Here is a 19,507-nt window from a genome sequence, read left to right as displayed (position 1 = left end):
TTATGAGGAATACAGCTAGGATTTAGAGAGTAAGCAAAAACATTCCTCTGAGCAACCAAATTAGATGGTGCCATTTGAGACTTGCAGAGGAGGCCCTCACACTAGCCACGGACTCTTTTCTGAACAAGACAGACTCTTGATTCTGTAATCTAGTTTCCCAGTCCACAGCACATCAGAAGGAGCAAGTCAGAAGAGAGGAGGAAGAAGCCTGTGCTTTAGATGGGCAGATGAAGGGCAGTGAGAATTAATACCCAACAGGCTGCCAAGGGGGCCTAGCTAGAAAGCCTATGGAAAACAGCCACAAGGCCTTGGCAGTGACAGCACGCTGGGCTGAGGAGCCCATAGAGCTCACCAGCCCCCATGAGGCCTGCTGTGTGACTGACAGACGGAATACCACAGCTAATACTCATAGTGATGAACCCAAGTGATGAAGTTTGAATAATGGTTAGGATATTCTCTTGAAAAAGATAGGGCCATACTGAGTACATTTTAGAAAGATTACTATTCCAAATGGTCAAACGTAACCACATTTTGGTGTTAGAGGGGAAAGTGCTAGTATCCTGAGTTTCACATAATGCTGGCCAGAGGAGGCATTACTGCATGAACACCCGGGAAGCAGAGGTAGGGGGAGAAGAGAAGCTAAGAGAGACTTGTGAAACTGCGAATGGGAAGCAAATTTCACATGGAAACCAGATTAAGTGAGACAGAGGAAGGGGATGGGCACAATTACTTTAACTTGAACTCATAAGTTTGACACCATGGGACCTAACAAAGCTAAGATGCTTCTCTCCTCCCTGCAGACCCTGCTCTGCTGGCAAAATCTCTACGAGAGAGTTTCTTTCTGGGCACCTCTGGGTGTCTGGCCCTCCCCTGGGCCAGCCAGGGAGACTTAAGGAGTCAAGGAAGAAGCTATGATACCAAGCAGAAGGCAAAGGCCATGTCACAAACAGAGGCTAAAGATAGTTCGGCTGTTGTGGTGGTTGTCTGTTCCCTGACATCACAGACTCAGACCCTCAGTCTCAGGGCCCCATTAGTCACCAGAACAGGCAGGATAGTTCCTCTTACCTAGTTAAGGCCCTGCGAGAGTCGAACTCCAGAGGGGTAGATGAAGCAGACACAGATGATACTGGAGGCTGCAGAGCGGAAAATCTGTTCAAACTAGTGGCACTTGAGCGTAAGGAGTCTAGGAACGGGGAAAGATTGAGAAAAGAGAGAGGTTAGAACGAATGCATGCATACATGAGAGAAAGTGACAACTCTACAGACATTATAAGCCTTAATTAACACTTTAAAGATGACTGCAGAGGACCAACTGCTTCCCCCAGGGCTTCTAAGAGGAAGGGCTCTTCACCAAACAATCATTCCTTAAGTAGATCAGGGGTGCTGAGGGAAGTACAAGGAGAGTTAACAAATGGTTCCTACTTTTCCTTCTGGAGTCTAGAATCTTGTCAAAGGGGAAGAAAATTATGTCACAAATACAAATATTCAAAAACTATAAAATGTGGCATCTGTATGTATAATAACAAAAGCATAATCAAATAGGATAATATTTGGAAAAAAGCCCTTAGTACAGTGCCTGGCACGTAGAAAGTTCTACATAAATGTTTATGTTTTCATCCCTTTTCCTGCCTTCCCCATAACAATACAGTAGCTATGAGAGAGGCTAACAGTTGGAAATATCATTCCAACTGAGATGGAGGTATGAGGGAAGGGAAGAAGCCCTTGAGATGGTAGTTCTGAAGGATGGATAGGATTGCCAAAGGTGGAATGGGTGTGGGTGTGTGTGTGTGTGTGTGTGTGTGTGTGTGTGTGTGTGTGTGTGTGTGTGTGTGTGGAGAGAGAGAGAAGAAAAAGGAAAGAGATAGAGAGATTTTCTAGGAAATGGTGAGAATAAAGTCAAAAAGGGATTGAGAAGTGTTAATATAATGCTGTCCAAAGTGGGTCTGACCTCTTAAGGCACTGAGGGTCAAGAAATGTTGATTAGAACCCCGCTCCTCAGGCACTGATGGGGATAGGAGTGCGGAGGACATAGTGGTCCTGGTTAAAAAAGGTGACAAAGGAACACAGACGGGGAGAAGGGGAGAAGGGACGCAGTAACTTGTGAGGACTGAAGGGAAGAAGTGGGGCCTCCAACAGACTGTGGGATTGAACTGGAATGCAGAGGGTAGGACAATTCCCATAATTTGGTGACAACCTCCCCGGCTGAACCTGACAATAGCCCAAGTGGAACTCTTGATAAGTTTATGAGTCCTGAGAATCACTGCCTTCTTCTTGGGATGCCCAACGAGAATGTGCCCGAGAACCTCTCTGAAGTTCCCTCCACTTACCCGTCTCACTTGCTTTTGCTCCCCCGCTGCTGCCTTTCCCCCAGCTGCCCAACTGGGCTTTAGGCACAAGTTGAATCTTCTCATCTATTGTGGGCTGGAACACAGGGAGCTTAGTTGAACATGGGCAGCAACCAAAAGGAGCCAAGCCTGTGGTCAAGGTGCTAACGCTCGAGATCGAGGTGCAGAGGAACCTATTTACAATGTCCCCCCCCCAGCCCCACCCAGCCTCAAATGGAAACCATATGCACTACACTGAAGAGCAACACCAGATTCTCCCCAAAATGAACACTTGTTAGCTACTACCCCACAGGGTTGTAAGACACATGAAAACAGAGAAGACAAAAACACAAGTCACCCAAATGCCAGGTAAAGACACAGTTAAGCAGCACTCTGTGTGAGGGGAAAGAGAGCATGCGATGAATGAGGACACAGGGAAGGAGAAGTGTTGGAGCCCTGGCTATGACAGACCAAGAGTCTTCCCCATTTCACTCTATAACCACTCTTTGGGGGAACAGGTCTAGAGGTCTGAACACATTGCAGCATCCCATTTTACATAACACAACTAGTAACCATGATAATGATCGTCACTCACATTTTTATCATGGCATCATCACAGGTTACATGGTCCAAGCCCATCATTTTACAGATGAGGAAACTAAGGCTCACAGAGGGGAAGTGACTTCCTAAGGTCCTATAAGGAGTCAGGGTCAAAGCGTGAACTCTGCGGCCTCCTAAGCCACGCCTCTTTCCATCCATCCTAAGCACGATGCCTACCCTCTCCACTGGGCCATCCTACCTCCACATGAGGCTTTAGTAAATACAACGCCATCTTCCCCATGATCCTGTGCTTCACAGAGAGAAGACCGAGGCCCAGAGAAGGAAGGTGACCAGGCCTATGGATATGCATCTGCCAAGCATCAGCCCCAAGGCCCCCAGACTCCATGACTCCATGCTACATTCTCCATCTACAGATGTCACTAATACTACTTTTCTGATCTCAATAGTGCAAATTCCATTAAAGGAAAAATATTTTAACATATGGACTCACAAATCCTTGAGCACTGTTCAAGGAAGAAGATGCTCCTTTGCTCCGCTGTCTCTATCCAGGGATTATTTTTACCTACATTATTAGTTTTAAATTTTTCAATGCCCACTAAAGTCTTCTTCTAATGCCTTAGCATGTCATAGAAGTGGCCTGGATTTCCTAAAAGCCAATGCCAAAGGAGCCCAAAGTCAGGCTCCCCAGACCACGCAAGCACGGCCCTGAGTGGGAGCTCCATGATGACTGTCTGTTATCAGGAGAGCATCTTGGCTAAGCCCAGAGAACCTTTTTTCTGTTGGGAGGGCTTGCCAGACAATGACACTTGTTTAACTACCATAGCTGATGAAGGCTTCTACTTAGACATCTCTTTATCCATGGCATTGGTTAAAACATTAAATAACAACAGTCAGCTAAGCAAAGAACCCTGCGGATCATGACAGCTCATAAAGCATTTCCTTCACAACGACCCTTTTAAAGGTAAGTAGTGTAAGGTATTGCTCCCGTTACAAATGATGAATCTGAGGTTCAGAGAGGTTTGAAGCTACATAGCTAGTGAGTAGCAGGGCCAGGACTCAGGTCCAACGTTGTTTTTAACGATTCATGATGCTTGCCGTGGGAACGTCAGGCCACTGATAGGTGTAATGACTCATCTGGGGTCACACAGCTGGTAGGTGACAGAGGTGGGGCTTGAGAATCCATGTCTTTCTGGCTTTGAGGCTATCTCTCTAAGTATGCTATGTAAATAAGGTTCCTATAAAACAAAGTGCATTCAGAATGATTCTAAAGCACTTTCAAGACATGAGCTCACCTTGGTGATTTTGAGGAATTTGGAGGGGTCCAGCACACGGCTGTTCTTGGCCCCCTGAACAGTGTTCCACCCACCTTCATCCACTCTTTGAACACCTACAAAAATAGGGACAGTGAGTCACCCCCCCCATAAGAGCACTGTGCTGAGCACATAAGGGGTGCTTTACGAAGGTCAGTCAACTAACGGGCTGACTTGGAAACACAGCAACTAGTGTCTACAAAGCACTTTATAAATAGGATGGAGCTGAGCCTTACAACAACCCTCTGAAGGTGCAGGGGAGCTATGTACAATGACCCCCCAGCCTTAGATGGAGGCCATCTACAGTCACAATAAAGACTGATACCAAGTGTCCCCAGAATGAACATCTGTTGGCTTCAAGGAAGGTCCTGCAAGGAGTAGTCAAGCCTTATTTTAAAGAACAAATTAAAGACCACCAATGAGTAGCAGGGCTGGGGCTCAAAGTCAGTTATAGAACTCTTCTTCACCACCACTTTGTTCATACACTCCATACTTGGTATGTGTATTTCCTTCTTAACTATTCTAGATGATTAGACGATATTTATCTACTCAATTCATATTCCAAAACCAATCTCTTTAGGGCCTTTGCATCCAATTCCTGTTCCAAACAAAGAACCATCCCAAATCTCTCTCTCTCTCTCTCCCCTGCCTCCCTCCCAGAGAGAATTCTTCTCACACTGGGTTCTCCCCTTTCATTAAAAATTACCTGGTCTTCTCTTCTCTTTGGTCATGAGCTGCTGGACCTTTCTTTGTTCTTCTTGCTCTTCAATTTTGGCCTCTTTGTGAATCTGTTCAATAGTTTTGGGACCTTGATCTGCCCTTCGGGACACCCAATTGCACTGTGAAAGGAATAAAGAGGTAGAGATAAACCTTAAAAAACAACTGGAATAGGCGACTAGGGACTTGGCTCTAGTTCTAGTTCTGGCTGTGCCATTACACTGGGTAGCCATGGACAACCCTAACCCTCAGGGGCCTCTTCTCTACAAAATGAGAAGAAGAGTGAGAGTGAGCCAGGAAAGACCTGCAACAAAATGTGAGAAGGGGAAGCAAGGTGGATCTCAGACTTTTCTGCCAATGAAGATCATAACCCTTTTCACTGCCTGTGATTCTTGCCCATGTCTTTTTGTAAATCCAGTGAACATATCAGAAGCCTTTCTCCAGTTCTTTTAATATCTTGGGGCAATCAAGAAGCCACTTGAGCTATCCTTCTGCTACTGTCTTAAACTTAGTACAAGCCAGGCCTAAAACCTTTGCTGATTAATTATGTCCCTTTTATGCTACTTCTTACATATGAGTTACCCATCATTCTTTACATACTAAACTGTGTCCTGTGGGTTCTCTGCAATTTGGATTACTACGAGATTATGGTTTACCACACATCAGGACTAGCCATCCAGAGTTCTGAGAACAGTGCTGTTAAAGAGACGGACTTTAGGGAGCCTTCAACGGGCAATTTCCCGTACACAATCCAGCTCAATCTCCAGATCCCCACTCAACTGTAGGTCCAGCATACTGTCACCTCCAGCACTGATCTCATTTGTATGCAAATTACATACCATAAAACATTTTATAAACTTTAAAGGGCCATGTAAACGCCAGCAATTATTTGGTTACATCCAGCTGCTTTTTACAGCTTCAACTCCTAGAATCATGGAGTTGGAAAGGAGCTGAAGAAGCCATCTAAATTTGACTCCCTCACTTCACAGATGAGGAAACACGAGGCCCCTGGAGGTTAAGTGATTTGTCCCAGGTCACACTGCCAAAGCCACATGGTAAGCATCAGAGATGGGACTTGAACCTGAGTCCTTGCAGCTTTCTCAAATACAAATGTGGCCACTTCACTATCATTGTTGATGAGAACAGATCACAATTAAAAATAAAAACACATCTGTTTCATTTTGAGTTTATTTGTTGTTTTCCTTTGAATTTTAGAATGAATATTATCAGCCATTCATTCATTCATTTGGACCTTATGGAGAGGGCCATTTTCTTCTCAACTGATCTTAGAAGAAACTGAGGCAAGTCTTCTCCCAAGTTTTAAGATGTTGCCCCACAGATGACCAATGAACTTGGACTTGATGCTGAGGGTGTGCTGGGCTTCCACATAGCTCCACTTGGTTAAGGAAATTAAATATTCAATCGACAAGGCAGTTCTGAGTTTCTTTAAGCTTTCCTGTTCTAGTAACTGTCCTTCGTTGGTTAAATTTCTTTTTTTCCCCCTTAATAGTATTTTTTCTCCAATTACATGTAAAGATAGTTTTCACCATTGCTTTTGTAAAATTTTGAGTTCCAAACTTTTCTCCCTCCCTCCCCTCCCCAACCCACTCCCCAAGACAGTAAGCAATCAGATATAAGTTTTATATATCTATATCTATATACATACACACACATACACATACATACATACATACATACATATACACACACACTTATGTTAAACATTAGTTTCCACATTAGTCATGTTATGAAAGAAGAATCAGAACAAAAGGGAAAAACCAAGAGAAAGAAAAAAAAACAAAAAAAGAGAGGAAATAGTATGCTTTGGTCTGCATTCAGATGCTATCGTTCTTTTTCTGGATATGGACAGAATTTTCCATCATGAATCTTTTGGAACTGTCCTGGATCATTGTATTGCTAAGTAGAGCTAAGTCTATCAAAGTTGATCATTGCACAATGTTGCTGTTACTGTGTACGATGTTCTCCTGGTTTTGTTCATTTCACTCAACATTAGTCCATACAAATCTTTCCAGGTTTTTCTGAAGTCTGGCTGCTCATCATTTCTTATAGCACAACAGTATTACATTCATATATCACAACTTGTTCAGCCGTTCCCCAATCAATGGGAATCCCTTTGGTTTCCAATTTTTTGCCACCACAAAAAGAGCTGCTATAAATATTTTTGTACATGTGGGTCCTTTTCCCATTTGTATGATCTCTTTGGGATACAGCCCTAGAAGTGCTATTGCTGGGTCAAAGGGTATGCACATTTTTATAGCCCTTTGGGCATAGTTCCAAATTGTTCTCCAGAGTTGCTGGATCAGCTCACAACTCCAGTTGGTTGAATTTCTTAAAGAAACATTATTAAGAGTCAAGTTTTGTCCACTCATCATTTTTTTTTCAGTCTTTTAAACTCAATGAGGGTGGATGTCTATAGTAATGATGCATAATTCATCACATTTTTATTCTTTCTTCTAATTTGATATTTACTTTTATAGCTGCTCTGCCCAATTAAGGAGTGATAAAGAGATGATGCTAAAATGAATTCTATGCCCAAGGCAAGCTATTAAATGTCTGTTAAAGAGAGCCAAGTTAATTTTTTATGTCATTCAGTGTTTGCCTCATCCAGTGTTTTACGATTCTCTTGTTGAACAAAACATTCATGATGAATGGGTCTGAGTCTTCTAAATAGTCCATTAGTCTTGGCCTCTTCCATTTATTGATCTGGAACCAAATGTTCCAAAATAATTTTCTCTGCTGTCTCCCATGCTTACATTAATATTTTCATCATCTGCTGAGTATTAAGGTATGTTTATTTGGTTTGCAGGACCCTAAATTCTTCAACAAAATTCTCCTCTAAATTCTTCCTCTCTGTAGGATGGCACATTAGTTGCATTTATCTTCATGGCAGGTCTACAATGGGAGATGAACAAGCATCCCATGAACTGTTCCTTTAGATGCCCTGAGGTACACGACAAAACAAACCCCCACCTAGTTAAGGGTACCACATTCTCCCATGTAAGTCCAACTTCTGTTTACTGATAAAATTGATACATTATTCTTTTAACTATGAAAAAGTTATACCAGCAACTTCTTTATGTTTTCTGATTTCACTTATGCACTCACAAGCAGTAGTGCTTAAAAAGCTAGGACTGTGCAGTAAAATACAGAAATCTAAATTCTTTCTGTGGATCTGGTTAGTTGTTTTTTTCTCTCTCAGGGGAATTCCAAGACGCTTACCAATTACTCTAAACAAATTTTTTTATTAATTAATTTATTTGTTTTTAGTTTTCAACATTCACTTCCACAGTAATATTGAGTTTTAAATTTTCTCCCCCCCCCAAGATGGCATGCAATCTGATATAGGCTCTACCTACACACTCATATTAAGCATATTTTTACATTAGTCATGATGTATAGAAGAATTAGAACTAATGAGAAGAACCACAAGAAAGAAGGAACAAAACAATAAAAGAAAAGGAGAGCAAATAGCATGCTTCCATCTGCTTTCAGACTCCATAGGTCTTTCTCTGGATGTGGATTCTAAACAAAATTTTACGATTTTAAGAGCTATCTCCTTCCTTCTCCTTTCCTAGCTCCACTCTTTACTTTTGGTGTGTCAGAGGGAAGACTTTTCATGTTGATTAATAAGGATGATGATAAGCGGGAGTGCTTCCAGAGAGGGCCATCAAGATGGTGAAATGATTCAAGGTTATACTATAGAAGTACTTGAGCTAAGGATTTGGGTGTGTTTAACTTGGAGAAGAGAATACTTACAGGGGAAATGAAATCAATATAAGCATGAAGGAGCAGATTCTTTTTCAGGTATGGGTGAGACTGGTTTTTAAGAACTTTAACAACTCTGGGATTCACAAGATTAACCTGGGGTGAGAGAGAGTGTTTTGGTGTATTTCCTGGAATAACTGGACTGCTTTAGACAACAAGAGGTAGGATGAAAGAAGATCTTCAAACAACAGCGTGGAACAAGAATGAAAGAGCCTGAGAGATTTTGCCTTGGACAAGGTAGGTGTGTGAGATGGGCAGATCAGTCAGTAAATACTTAGAAGACATGAATGGGCGCGCATAAATGGATGTAAATAAGTTCAAAGCAATGGGTCCTTTAGAAAGTGACTTCTAGCCACTAGAAAGACAAAGTTTTAAGATTCTTTCAATTTTTAGAATCCAGAAACCTCTAATTAAGGCAAGAATGGAGCTGATGTCAGGGACATATCACATGATGAAGGTGTTGGTGGCCTGGACAAAGGACTTTTTCAACCTATTCCCCTTCATGCATGTACTTAGGTCTCAGTCAGTCAATAAAGCATTTTTAAGCACCTTGTAGGACCACACACTATGCTAAGTGCTAAGTACTAAGGATACAAAGAAAGGCAAAAACAATTTCTGCCCTCGAAGAGCTCACATTGTGCTTTTCTTTTAACGGATTTTTATTGATTCTTTTGTTTTCATATCACCTCAATTTCCCTCCCCCCCAATCCCTCTCTTTTCCCAATCCAGAGAGCTATCTCTCAAAAAAAAAAGAAAGGAAAAACCATCATCAAAACCTATCAACACATCTAAAAAACATCATATTATCTTCAACAGTCTACATCCATGTACCTCTTTACTGCCTTTTGCAAAGGAACAAAGTGAGGGGTACTTATATCTCCTTGAGGCCAAATTTGATTTTGAAAAGTTTGCAATGTCCCATAAAGTATCATGCACACAGCAGATACTGTGTCTAATGGACTGAGTTGAAAAGACCAACTCTAGGGCTAGAAACAAAGAAAATATTTCATTGAAGAAATAATTCTACATATTCAGGGCAAATGTGAGGAAAGGAAGATAAGAAAGGAGGAAGAGATTCTGGAGGTAAGTGGTGTTAGTGGTGGAAATCACTGAGGCTGATAATAGGAAAAGGAACAGGGAAACTGTCATTTCAAATATGGTCTTGCTTATCCCATAATTTTCAGGACATTTTTATTTCTTAGGTAAAAGAATCAAATATAATTTAAAAATAACATGTATGTCATTTCTGAGCAATTACTACATCAATGAGAACGTGCCCTGAAAAGCAGTCAGAGAAAAGGGTTTGCTTCCCCACTCACCAGTCTCAGGTCGATTACATCTTGAAGCATGAAGCGGATCCTTGATGACGTTTTTCTCTCTTTCACAATTTTTTCCATCTGATTAAAATACTGGTCCATGCGAGGCTGTCAGAAATAGAATCATCAGTTATCTGCAGAGATGCTGCGTAAATCCCATCCCAACCCTGACGCTCCAGCGTCCTCAGAGCGTGCCACAGAGGAGAATACCACGTGGACCCCTGCTGACTGCATGGGCATCACCAAACTGGGAAACCCTAGCTAAGAGGTCTGGAGGCAGCTCCAGAGCTAGAGAGAAGATCAGATGTCATGTGGTCCAATCCCTCATTTGACAGATGAGGAAACTGAGCCCTGAGAAATGAAGGGACTTGCCCAAGGTCACACACATGGGATTTGAATCCAGGTCCTCTGATACCAGAGTTAGCGCTCTTCCCATCTGTGCTATACTCTCTCCTGCATGCAACAGGATCAATATTGAGAAATGACATTCTCCAGATCTTATAAACTGAAGGCTATGGAACAGTCACATAAATTTCTCCCACAGACACTCTGGCAAAGGGCCTTGTACCAGTGCCCCCAAAGACATCCCTCTGAGACTCAACAACCACCATATTGCCCTTTATGGGTCCTCTCAATCATAACTCTCAGGTACTCATGCTTATGACATGGAGGCTTCTATGGTCCAATGAAAAGAAAAATGGAACCCTCACTTCTGCCATTTCTTACAGCACAACATTCCATTACATTCAGACCAGGCCCTCAGTTTCCAGTTCTTTGCCACCTTGGCAGATGCCACCTTTGTACCTAAAGGTCCTTTTTCTCTTTCTTTGATCTCTTTGGGGCATAGGCCTTGTAGAAATTTTTCTGTGTCAAAGAGTCTGCCCACTTTAGTGACCTTTTGGTGGTAGGTCCAAATTGCTTTCTAAGAACTGAGAGAATAATTGGTGTAGTAAAAACAACATTGTAAACATGAACAACACTTTAAAGTTTTTTAGAGTTCTGGCCGATGCAATGACAACTAGGACTCCAAAGGACCACTGCCCATCTCTGGATGCAGAGGGGAGGGGAGGGTTAATCAAGACGCAGAACAAGACACACATTTTTAATGTGGACAATATGCACATCTGTTTTGCTTGACGATACATATTTGTCATGAGAGTTTTTGTTTTCCTTTTTTCCTTTTTTCAGGGCTGGGCATAGGTGGGAAAGGAGAGAAAATAAATGCTTTTTAATTAAGAAAGAAAATATAATTAAAAAAAAGAAAAATGGGCATAAATTATCAAGCATACTGTGGAAGGACTCCTTGGGGAAAGAAACCCCATGTCCTACTGTTAGGTGCCAGCTCTTCCTTTACCTTTGCTTTCTCAAAGTCTAGGTCTTTGCCAATCGTGGTGAGCAGGCGGCAGAGGCACTCAAGGGACTCCTCATCGTGGTTCTTTAGCAGTTTCACTACACAGTCGTGCATGATGGCCTCTGTCAGCATTTTGAGTTTAAAAAGCTCTCCAATGAATTTGATGTTGCCAATGGACCTTCGCCGGGCTTTGTCCTTGGCTTCCTCTAGTTCATCGTGAAGTCTTGTCTTCTCCTCCGGCTAGAGTAGGATGGGAAGACAGAGCTCATGACAAGGGAAGCCACAGTGAATGATCACAACCTAACCTTGTGGGCTAAGAGCCTTTGTACTACAAACCTTCTGTGCTCACTCCTGAAATGAGCAAACAAGGCATTTGGTGGATGGGTCACTCATCTAACAAGCTAGAAGGAACTCAACAGATCATCTAGTTTATTCTCTTACTCCAATCAAGAGTTTCCTTCCTAACATGCTCAATGAACATCTGCCCTTAAAGTAATGAGGCAGCAAACATGCATGCCAGGGAGCCCAAATCACCTTTGGACATTTGCAATGAATATAAAATCTACCCCCCTGAAATTTCCTGGCCCTCATCCTGCCCTTTGGAACTCAACAAAATAAGTCTAATCCCTTTTCTCTATGAGAGGTCTTCAGAGAGTTGAATAGGACCATTATGTCCCTGCTAAACCTCTTCTTTATAAAAAATCAGAAAACACCCCTTTATGACACCAACGTGTTGTGTCCACACCCAGACAGGTGCTGGTCCATCCCCCAGATGCAGCACCAACCCAGGGCATCACCGCCACAAGACCGCTGACGGTACCGGCTGTTCTCACTGATGGCAGTACTTACAGCAGTGGCCGCCTCCAGCTCCTTCTGCTTCTTTTCAAAGACATCGTCATCTGCTTTGTCTTTTTCAAACTCCTTCTGGCAGCGGTTCAGCAGCAGCTTTCGGAAGTTCACTGTGTTCCCAGGCTTGTCGGCCATGGGCACTTTCAGCTATATTCAGACAGGGAAATGTACAAAGCAACACGGTTACTTCGAGAGCCACCAAGACACACTTTCCAAGGAGCTCATAAACCATTCCCAAGGCCTGACTCAGCACAAGGTAAGGATCTTGCCAAAAGCATCATCATAATCACAGTTGGAGGCATTTCTGAATTTGGCTATAAGAATTTCGTTGCATTTTATCCCAGAAACGAGGGACACTCCTTTCTCACCAATGATGCCCTGCTGCTTTGTTTTCTGAGGCCAATGTCCCTAAATTTTAAATCAATATGAACCAACCAGAGCTTTCAAATTTCACATCCTGATGACCAACCAAAAAGTCATTAGGTAGAAATGACAGAAGTATAGGTAAAAAAAGTCTTCCCATGCACAGGAAAACTCATCAAGGTGTGAACCGTGGTCTGAGACCAAAGGTCAAGAGGTCATTGCAGCTTACTGAAACACACCTAGCCAGCCGTGGGATATTTCTGAGAATGCCAGCCCGCATCCACTCTGAACACCACTTTATGTCTGATCACTTTTTCCAATCCAAAACAAATGGCCTTGTGGGGGGATCCAAGTAGTTCTGCAGAATCATGGTCTCATTAGTAAGGGAGGACATAAGGAAGGGCCCACATCGGAGGGTCACTTAGGCTAAAGACACTTACACAAGGTTGATAGTCCCAACCCCAACTAAACGAGGGATGTCATGGAGTACAGACAATGTCTTCAGTCCCAACTCTGAAGTACGGCTGCTGAATAACTGTTTTCTACAATTATAAGAAAGTGTCCATATGTAGAGGAATTTTTATAATTGTTTAAATCATCAAAAAGGCAATATAGCTGATGAACAAAATTGACTATTACTACTCTGGAACGATGACAAAATCCCATGATTCTAATGGCACTATACCTTTCACATGCCATTCTACACAGAATATACTTGATTATTCCTGTGTGATGATAAAAGACTAGAATCAGAATCGGGCTAGGACTGGGACCAGGAATTTCACTGGCCTAGTGGGACTTGCCCACAGTCTCACAGCCACCGTGGGTCAGAGCCCGGCCTTGAACTAGCTCGAGCTCATCATCAACTATGCCATACTGTTTGCGTGCTGTTAGAGGAAAAAATGGGAAGCCTCTCACCACCCGCCTTCAACCATCCCAGGGAAGTTACTACCACCAGTTAGCTCTTCGTGGAGCCCAAAAACTTAGACCAACTGAAGCCGTTGCACTTGACTTCTAAATCAGGCTTGCTGGAAGCACCTACACATCAAAACTAACCAGAAACAGCAAGAGAGTTTACGGGAAAACCAAAAAGCGGGGCGTAGGACACCATCCGTAGCATTGCAACAAAACCACGCCTTGCTGCTTGGCATGAACACTGAAAAGCATGAAAGGCCATGGGAATGCTCAGCAGGGGCTGCGTGACCTCAGCCAAGTCACTCCTTCTTTAGGGTATCATTCCCTATAAAGGGGCAGGTGGGTGGGACAGGCCTCGGTTGTCTCTAAAGAAGAGGCCATAGAGTACACTGAAGGAAGAACATTAGAAAACACACCAGAAATACTGTGAGGTCCTTGAACAAGCTCAACCGTCCAAGTCAAGTAACTCCCCTGAGCCTCAGTTTCCTCTTCTATAAAAACACAATCTTCCATCAAAGGGTTGTTGTGAGGCTCCAAAAGGATAAGTGATGTGAAAGCACTCTGTAAGCTACAAGACAAGCAATAATACAGGAGAGAAATAACAGTTTTGTGCCACGCTGGGAAATGGGATTGGCTAAAATACCAAGCTGAAGTCGAGTACCAGGAAACAGAGAGGCATTCTTTCAGCAAAGGTGCTAGACGAAAGGACAGAACGATAAATAGCAGGAAAACCTAAAAGGCTATGCCATCACAGAATGGGCTGAGGAGCAGGCTGATTTCACACGTCTAGATATGGAAGGGGCCTTGTCAGTCACACATTCACACATGGGCAGCCACATCACCAGTACCAGTTTATTTAAAACTCAAGGAGGGCCACAGGTATGTCAACACGGACGTCTCTAAACACACTGTCACAGTCTGGCCACAAAATCTACTTTACAGGATATCATCTATAGAGAAAATGAGTCAGTAAGAAGGCATCTGTCAAGAACTAAGATTAAGGAAACATCTTTCTTCTTCAGAGATAAGATTCTTATGCTAAAAATAAGCGCATTAGCTCTTAGCTTAGAAGTGATTAGGAAAAAAATATTAGTAAAGAGAACCACAGGAATTGGTTAGTCAATTGTCCAAATAGCAAAGGTGATTTACTGGACACTAGGATGAAAGGTGAGTTGCAATGGACTCCCTGATGGGAGAAGTTCTTCTGGAGACAGCCACAAGTCTTAGATGGCATGCAGGGTATTAGTCACAAAACCAGCTGGGGGAAACTTGATAGGAGAATTCTTTTTCTTCAGGAAACAGTAGGTGCTATTAGGGAATAACAAGAAAGAAAGCTGTTTGGTGACTTTCATCGCCTAGAGAACCAGCTGGTGCTCTCGTTAGCACTCCAAGGGCACGGCGCCTCTCCTGTCTCGATGGGCATCGAGTCTCTCAATGCCCACCCTGCTCAGTTGTCATGGGCATCAGGTTGCCATTCCTGTTCGGGTGCAGCAGAGACCAGCACTGCTCCTGTTAGGAGTCAGTGTACTTCGAGTGGACAACTTACTCCCAAAGCGAGGCCTGCTTTGTACGTGGGGAGAAGCACTTGGTAAAAACTAAAGCACTGAAAATGTGTGTTAGTATTCTTAGAGAAGCAGCATCTTGCTTTAATGCTAATTGGGAGAGGAATCCATCCAAGGCACTGGTGGAGATCTCTACCTTCTAGGTCCTTGGGAACACATGGCCCCCAATCAGGGGAACATGTGGATTTGTAAGTCTGTCACCATCATGAGCACAGGCAACACACAACGAATACAACAAAACCTTTGCTAACCCGGAAGCTGGGAGAGACCTTGGGGTCATCAACAATCCCCTTCAACAGCCTAACCCAGGAGAGCCATTCATGCTGGGCTGGATGGATTCCAGAAGGATGCCCATCCTGCGCTGGACAGCTCCACGAGTTAGGAAATGTTGGATTACACTCAGCCTTTCTGGACTTTCCACTCACAAGCTTAAACCCTCCCGAGGCGGAGCATGACAACGATGCTACTTATTCCTATTAGACAGGATAAGTCTGCCTTATTCCCCGCCATGCCAAACATCCAGCATCTTCAAGGGATTCTCCTAAGGTGTGATGTGAGTTCCTTCCTCATCCTGGCTGCTTTCTTCTGGACTCTAAAGCTCATCATACCCATAGCTACACTGGAATGGCTCCGAAGTCTGATAAGAGAGTATGCCATGACAAGATTCACCAAAAGGGTCAAAATCACAAAAGAGACCCTCACTTCCTTCTTTGTAATGTGTCCTACCGCCCTCCCCATCACTCCTTCCTGCTGCCAAGAAGATATTCATGTTGGTCGTGTTTCTTGTCTGTGAGTGGCAAAAGGCTATTTTAAAAATATTTATTTATTTATTTTTAGTTTTCAACATTCACTTCCGTAAGATTTTAAGTTCCAAATTTTCTCCCCATCACTCCCCTCCCCCGGCCCCCAGATGGAGTGCAAATTGATACAGGCTCTATGTATACATTCATATTGAACCTATTTTCACACTAGTCATACTGTAAAGAAGAATCAGAACCAATGAGAGAAACCACGAGAAAGAAGACACAAACAAAAAAGGGAAAAAAAGAGAGAGCAAATAGTATGCTTCAATCTGCATTCAGACTCCATAGTTCTTTTTCTGGACGTGGACAGCATTTTCCATCATGCATCCTTTGGAACTGTCTTGGATCCTTGCATTAAGGCTATTTTTTTTGGATGAAATTAATGTTCAGAGCTTTCTGTGTCACGGATTCTTTATTTTGTTCTCACTCTTCCTCAATACTTGGGACCTTTTTCTCATCCTGCTTTGATGCCTGTTAAGCAACGACTTACAACTAGTGCTTGAGGGCTCCTTGCCTCTAATGAGATTTCCCACATCTAATGCAATTACTCTTAGCACAGCAGTAATAAAAAGGTAGGTGAATGCTAGGGACCAAGGTGCAAACAAACTCTGGACTTGATGTGAAACTCAGGGAGAATTCTGATTCCCATCACCTTGTGAGAGCTTATAAAAAATTACTATGGACTAAAATACTACTGGTGTCCAAAATCACCATGAAGTTCTCTGCAGAAGTTACCATGGAATACAGGACAAAAGATGCAATGGTGTCATGGTGGAAATGGTGGTATTTCTATTTAAAAGATGCCTGGAACCACTGGTCATACACACCACAACATAGGAACTTGTTTTCGTTTTGCGTAGAGTAGAAACCTCTGAGTAGCTCTCCCTTCAATCCAGGTTTTGGGGTCATCTGGAATACCTGGCTATGAAGCCTTGTTCTCCCTACTGGAGGAACTGTATATAAATGATGGACCATTATGGAGCCCTTGAATTCTCTGATTCTATCATTATTCCTTACTGAATAGGCAGAAATAATAGGGCGCCAGGGAGGCTCCTGTCACTGTCTTTGTTGTCCTTCATAATCAAAGAGAACCAAAATGACATCATGATGTTGGGATGAACATACAGTGTGTCTGACTCAGAAAGCTCTACCACAGGTCAGGCACAAATAGTATGGACAATTGGGAAGGAGATACCTCTACATCTGCACATGTCATATTTCTTTTGAACTATTACAATTCTGCTTTGCTTATAGAGCACAGTGCCTTCTTTGATGTACACAGGCCATGCTGGACAGTTTTGTGCCAATGTCTCCCATGTCTCACAACTGATTCCAAAGTTCTTCAGAGAGATGTTGAAAGTGTCCGTGTATCCTTTCTTCTGATCTCTGTGTGAGCACTTGCCTTGGGTGAGTTCTCTATAAAATAAACTTTCAGGCAAATATACATTTGGCATTTGAACACTGTGGCCAGACCATCAGAGTTACACTCTCTGTGGTAGAGTTTGAATGCTTGGTAGTTCAGCTCAAGAAAAGACCTCAGTGTCCAGTAGCTTATTTTGCAGGTGATCTTCAGAATCTTCCTAAGACAATTCAAATGGAAGCAATTCAGTTTTCTGGCATGGTAGTGGTAGATTGTCCAGGTTTCACAGGCATGCAACAATGAGGTCAGCACAACGTCTCTGTAGGCCTTCAGTTTGGCAGTCAATCTAATACCTCTTCTCTCTTACACTTTCTTTCAGGCTCCCAAACACTGAGCTAGGTCTGGTAATGCATGTATCAAACTTATCATCTATATGTACATCCCTGGAAAGTGTACTGCCTAAGATAAGTGAATTTATTCACAATGTTCAAAATTTTTCCATTTGCTGTCACCAAAAGGTTCCACAAATGGATGGTGTGGTACTGGCTAGTGGAGAACCTGTTTTGTGTCAGGCCAAAACTAGCACAAGCACCTCTGTTGCATCTCAGTTTCAGAGTCTGCATTGAGTGCACAATCTCCTGTAAACAAAGAGTCACATACCAACTCTCCCTCCACTTTAGTCTTGGCTTGTAGCCTTTTCAAGTTAAATAATTTACCATCAGTATGGTAGCTGACCTTGATGCCATGTTTGTCCTGGTTGAAAACATCTGACAATACTGCTGAAAACATCATGCTAAAAAGCATGGGAGCAAGCAGACAGCCTAGATTCACTCCAATGATGACTGGGAAACCGTGAGAGCATTATCCATTATCCAGAACTCATGCAAGCATGCCACTGAAGAACTGGTGTACAATAATGATCAACTTTTCCACAAAGCCAAGTTCTGCCATAATTTCCCACAAGCCCTCACAACTGACAATATCAGAGGCCTGTGTCAGATTAACGAACATTGTGTACAGACCTCCGTTCTGCTCTTGGCGTTTCTCCTGGAGTTGTCAGGCAGTAAATACCCTACTGACTGTTCGTCGGCCCTTTCTGAAGCCACGTCAGCTCTCAGGTAGACGACCATCTTCCAGGTGAGTGATCAGCCTATTGAGGAGGACTCTTGCCAGAAATGACACTGAAAGGGAACCCTATATAATGAGAGACAATCTATGTCCTTTATCTTTAGAGAAACGGACAATGGAGACATCCTTGAACTCCGGGGGGATAAGCTTTTCTTGCTACATAACCCAGAAAATTTCAGCCAGCTTTTGTATGAGCAGTGGACCCCTGCCTTGTAACTCTCTGCTGGAACAGAATCAGCATCAAGCACCTTGCAACACAAGAGGAGTCTCAGAGCATTCAAAACCTCTTCTTCTGTTGGAAGTTTGGCTAGAGAGGGGCTGACTTCTACCTAAAGAAAACAGGTCAATGGCCTCAGCACTGGTTGATGATGTTCCACTGGAGAACACCACGGAAGCGTTCAGCCCATCTCTCCAGGGTCACGTCCTCATCACTCATCAATGTGGCTCTAGCAGCACTGAGTAGCTGAAATGCACTACAGGTCTTTGGCCCATAAACAGCCTTCAGAGGGTATTGTAGAAAGTGCTTTGGATTGTTTCTATCAGCATAAAACTGACTTTCATCTGCCATCTTACTAAGCCAAGAATCCTACACCTCTCTAAGCTTTGCTTGCTCTTTCTTTTTGACGGAGTTAAGCACTACCTTCTTAGAGACGCACAAACTATCCTGCTGGTAAACCCTGTGGAGTTCTCATTTTTCATTTGGTTACCTCCTGAATTTCCCCATCATTTTCATCAAATTAATCCTGATGTTTCCTGGCTCAGATAAACGCAATGCTGCAAACCAAATCTCTGAAAGCTTCCTATTCCTTTTCTGCTCCTGTATCTTGTTGGTTAAGGTCTTTAGCTCACATTTCAGCTGAAACATGTACGTCAGGATGTTTACATCACCTAGCCCAAGTAGTTTCTTTGTGGCAAACCAGGCATTTCAAATAATGTTACCTGAAGAGCTCACGCTGCATTAACTTGGACTGTCTTACATTAAAGCTGCCTTCTCTGTCCCTGAAAGAACTCTTGGCTTAAGAGCTCATGGTTTAGTAGCTACGATTCATGCTCTGGACATCATGTCTGAAGGCTTTTCTAAGGACAAGGACTTCATTGAGCTCTCTATGAAAACAGAAACAAGGCTTTAGTTAAGTCCTCAATGCCAAGGAGAAAGAGCAACC

General features: G+C 43.0%; 1 protein-coding gene across 18 annotated transcripts in view; it reads right to left on the bottom strand.

Annotated features, from left to right (window-relative positions):
* The window catches only part of EIF4G3 (eukaryotic translation initiation factor 4 gamma 3), a 366,388-nt gene that overhangs the window by 27,270 nt on the left and 319,611 nt on the right, over positions 1–19,507 (bottom strand). For 17 of the 18 annotated variants that reach the window (XM_078145635.1, XM_078145618.1, XM_078145626.1 and 14 more), the window contains 7 exons: positions 12,214–12,360; positions 11,368–11,604; positions 10,017–10,121; positions 4,901–5,033; positions 4,177–4,271; positions 2,327–2,420; positions 1,066–1,183 (listed from right to left, as the gene is read on the bottom strand). In XM_078145635.1, the coding sequence (XP_078001761.1) occupies positions 1,066–1,183; positions 2,327–2,420; positions 4,177–4,271; positions 4,901–5,033; positions 10,017–10,121; positions 11,368–11,604; positions 12,214–12,360 (929 nt within the window). Of the gene's footprint in view, positions 1–1,065; positions 1,184–2,326; positions 2,421–4,176; positions 4,272–4,900; positions 5,034–10,016; positions 10,122–11,367; positions 11,605–12,213; positions 12,361–14,718; positions 14,800–19,507 lie in introns of those variants that run through there. The other variant, XM_078145636.1, reaches the window with a different exon arrangement.

Source organism: Phascolarctos cinereus, unplaced genomic scaffold (assembly GCF_003287225.1).
Source record: "Phascolarctos cinereus isolate Bilbo 61053 unplaced genomic scaffold, phaCin_HiC Scaffold_726;HRSCAF=1367, whole genome shotgun sequence".
In the NCBI taxonomy this organism is placed as follows: domain Eukaryota; kingdom Metazoa; phylum Chordata; class Mammalia; order Diprotodontia; family Phascolarctidae; genus Phascolarctos; species Phascolarctos cinereus.
This window is presented reverse-complemented; position numbering and strand designations above follow the sequence as displayed.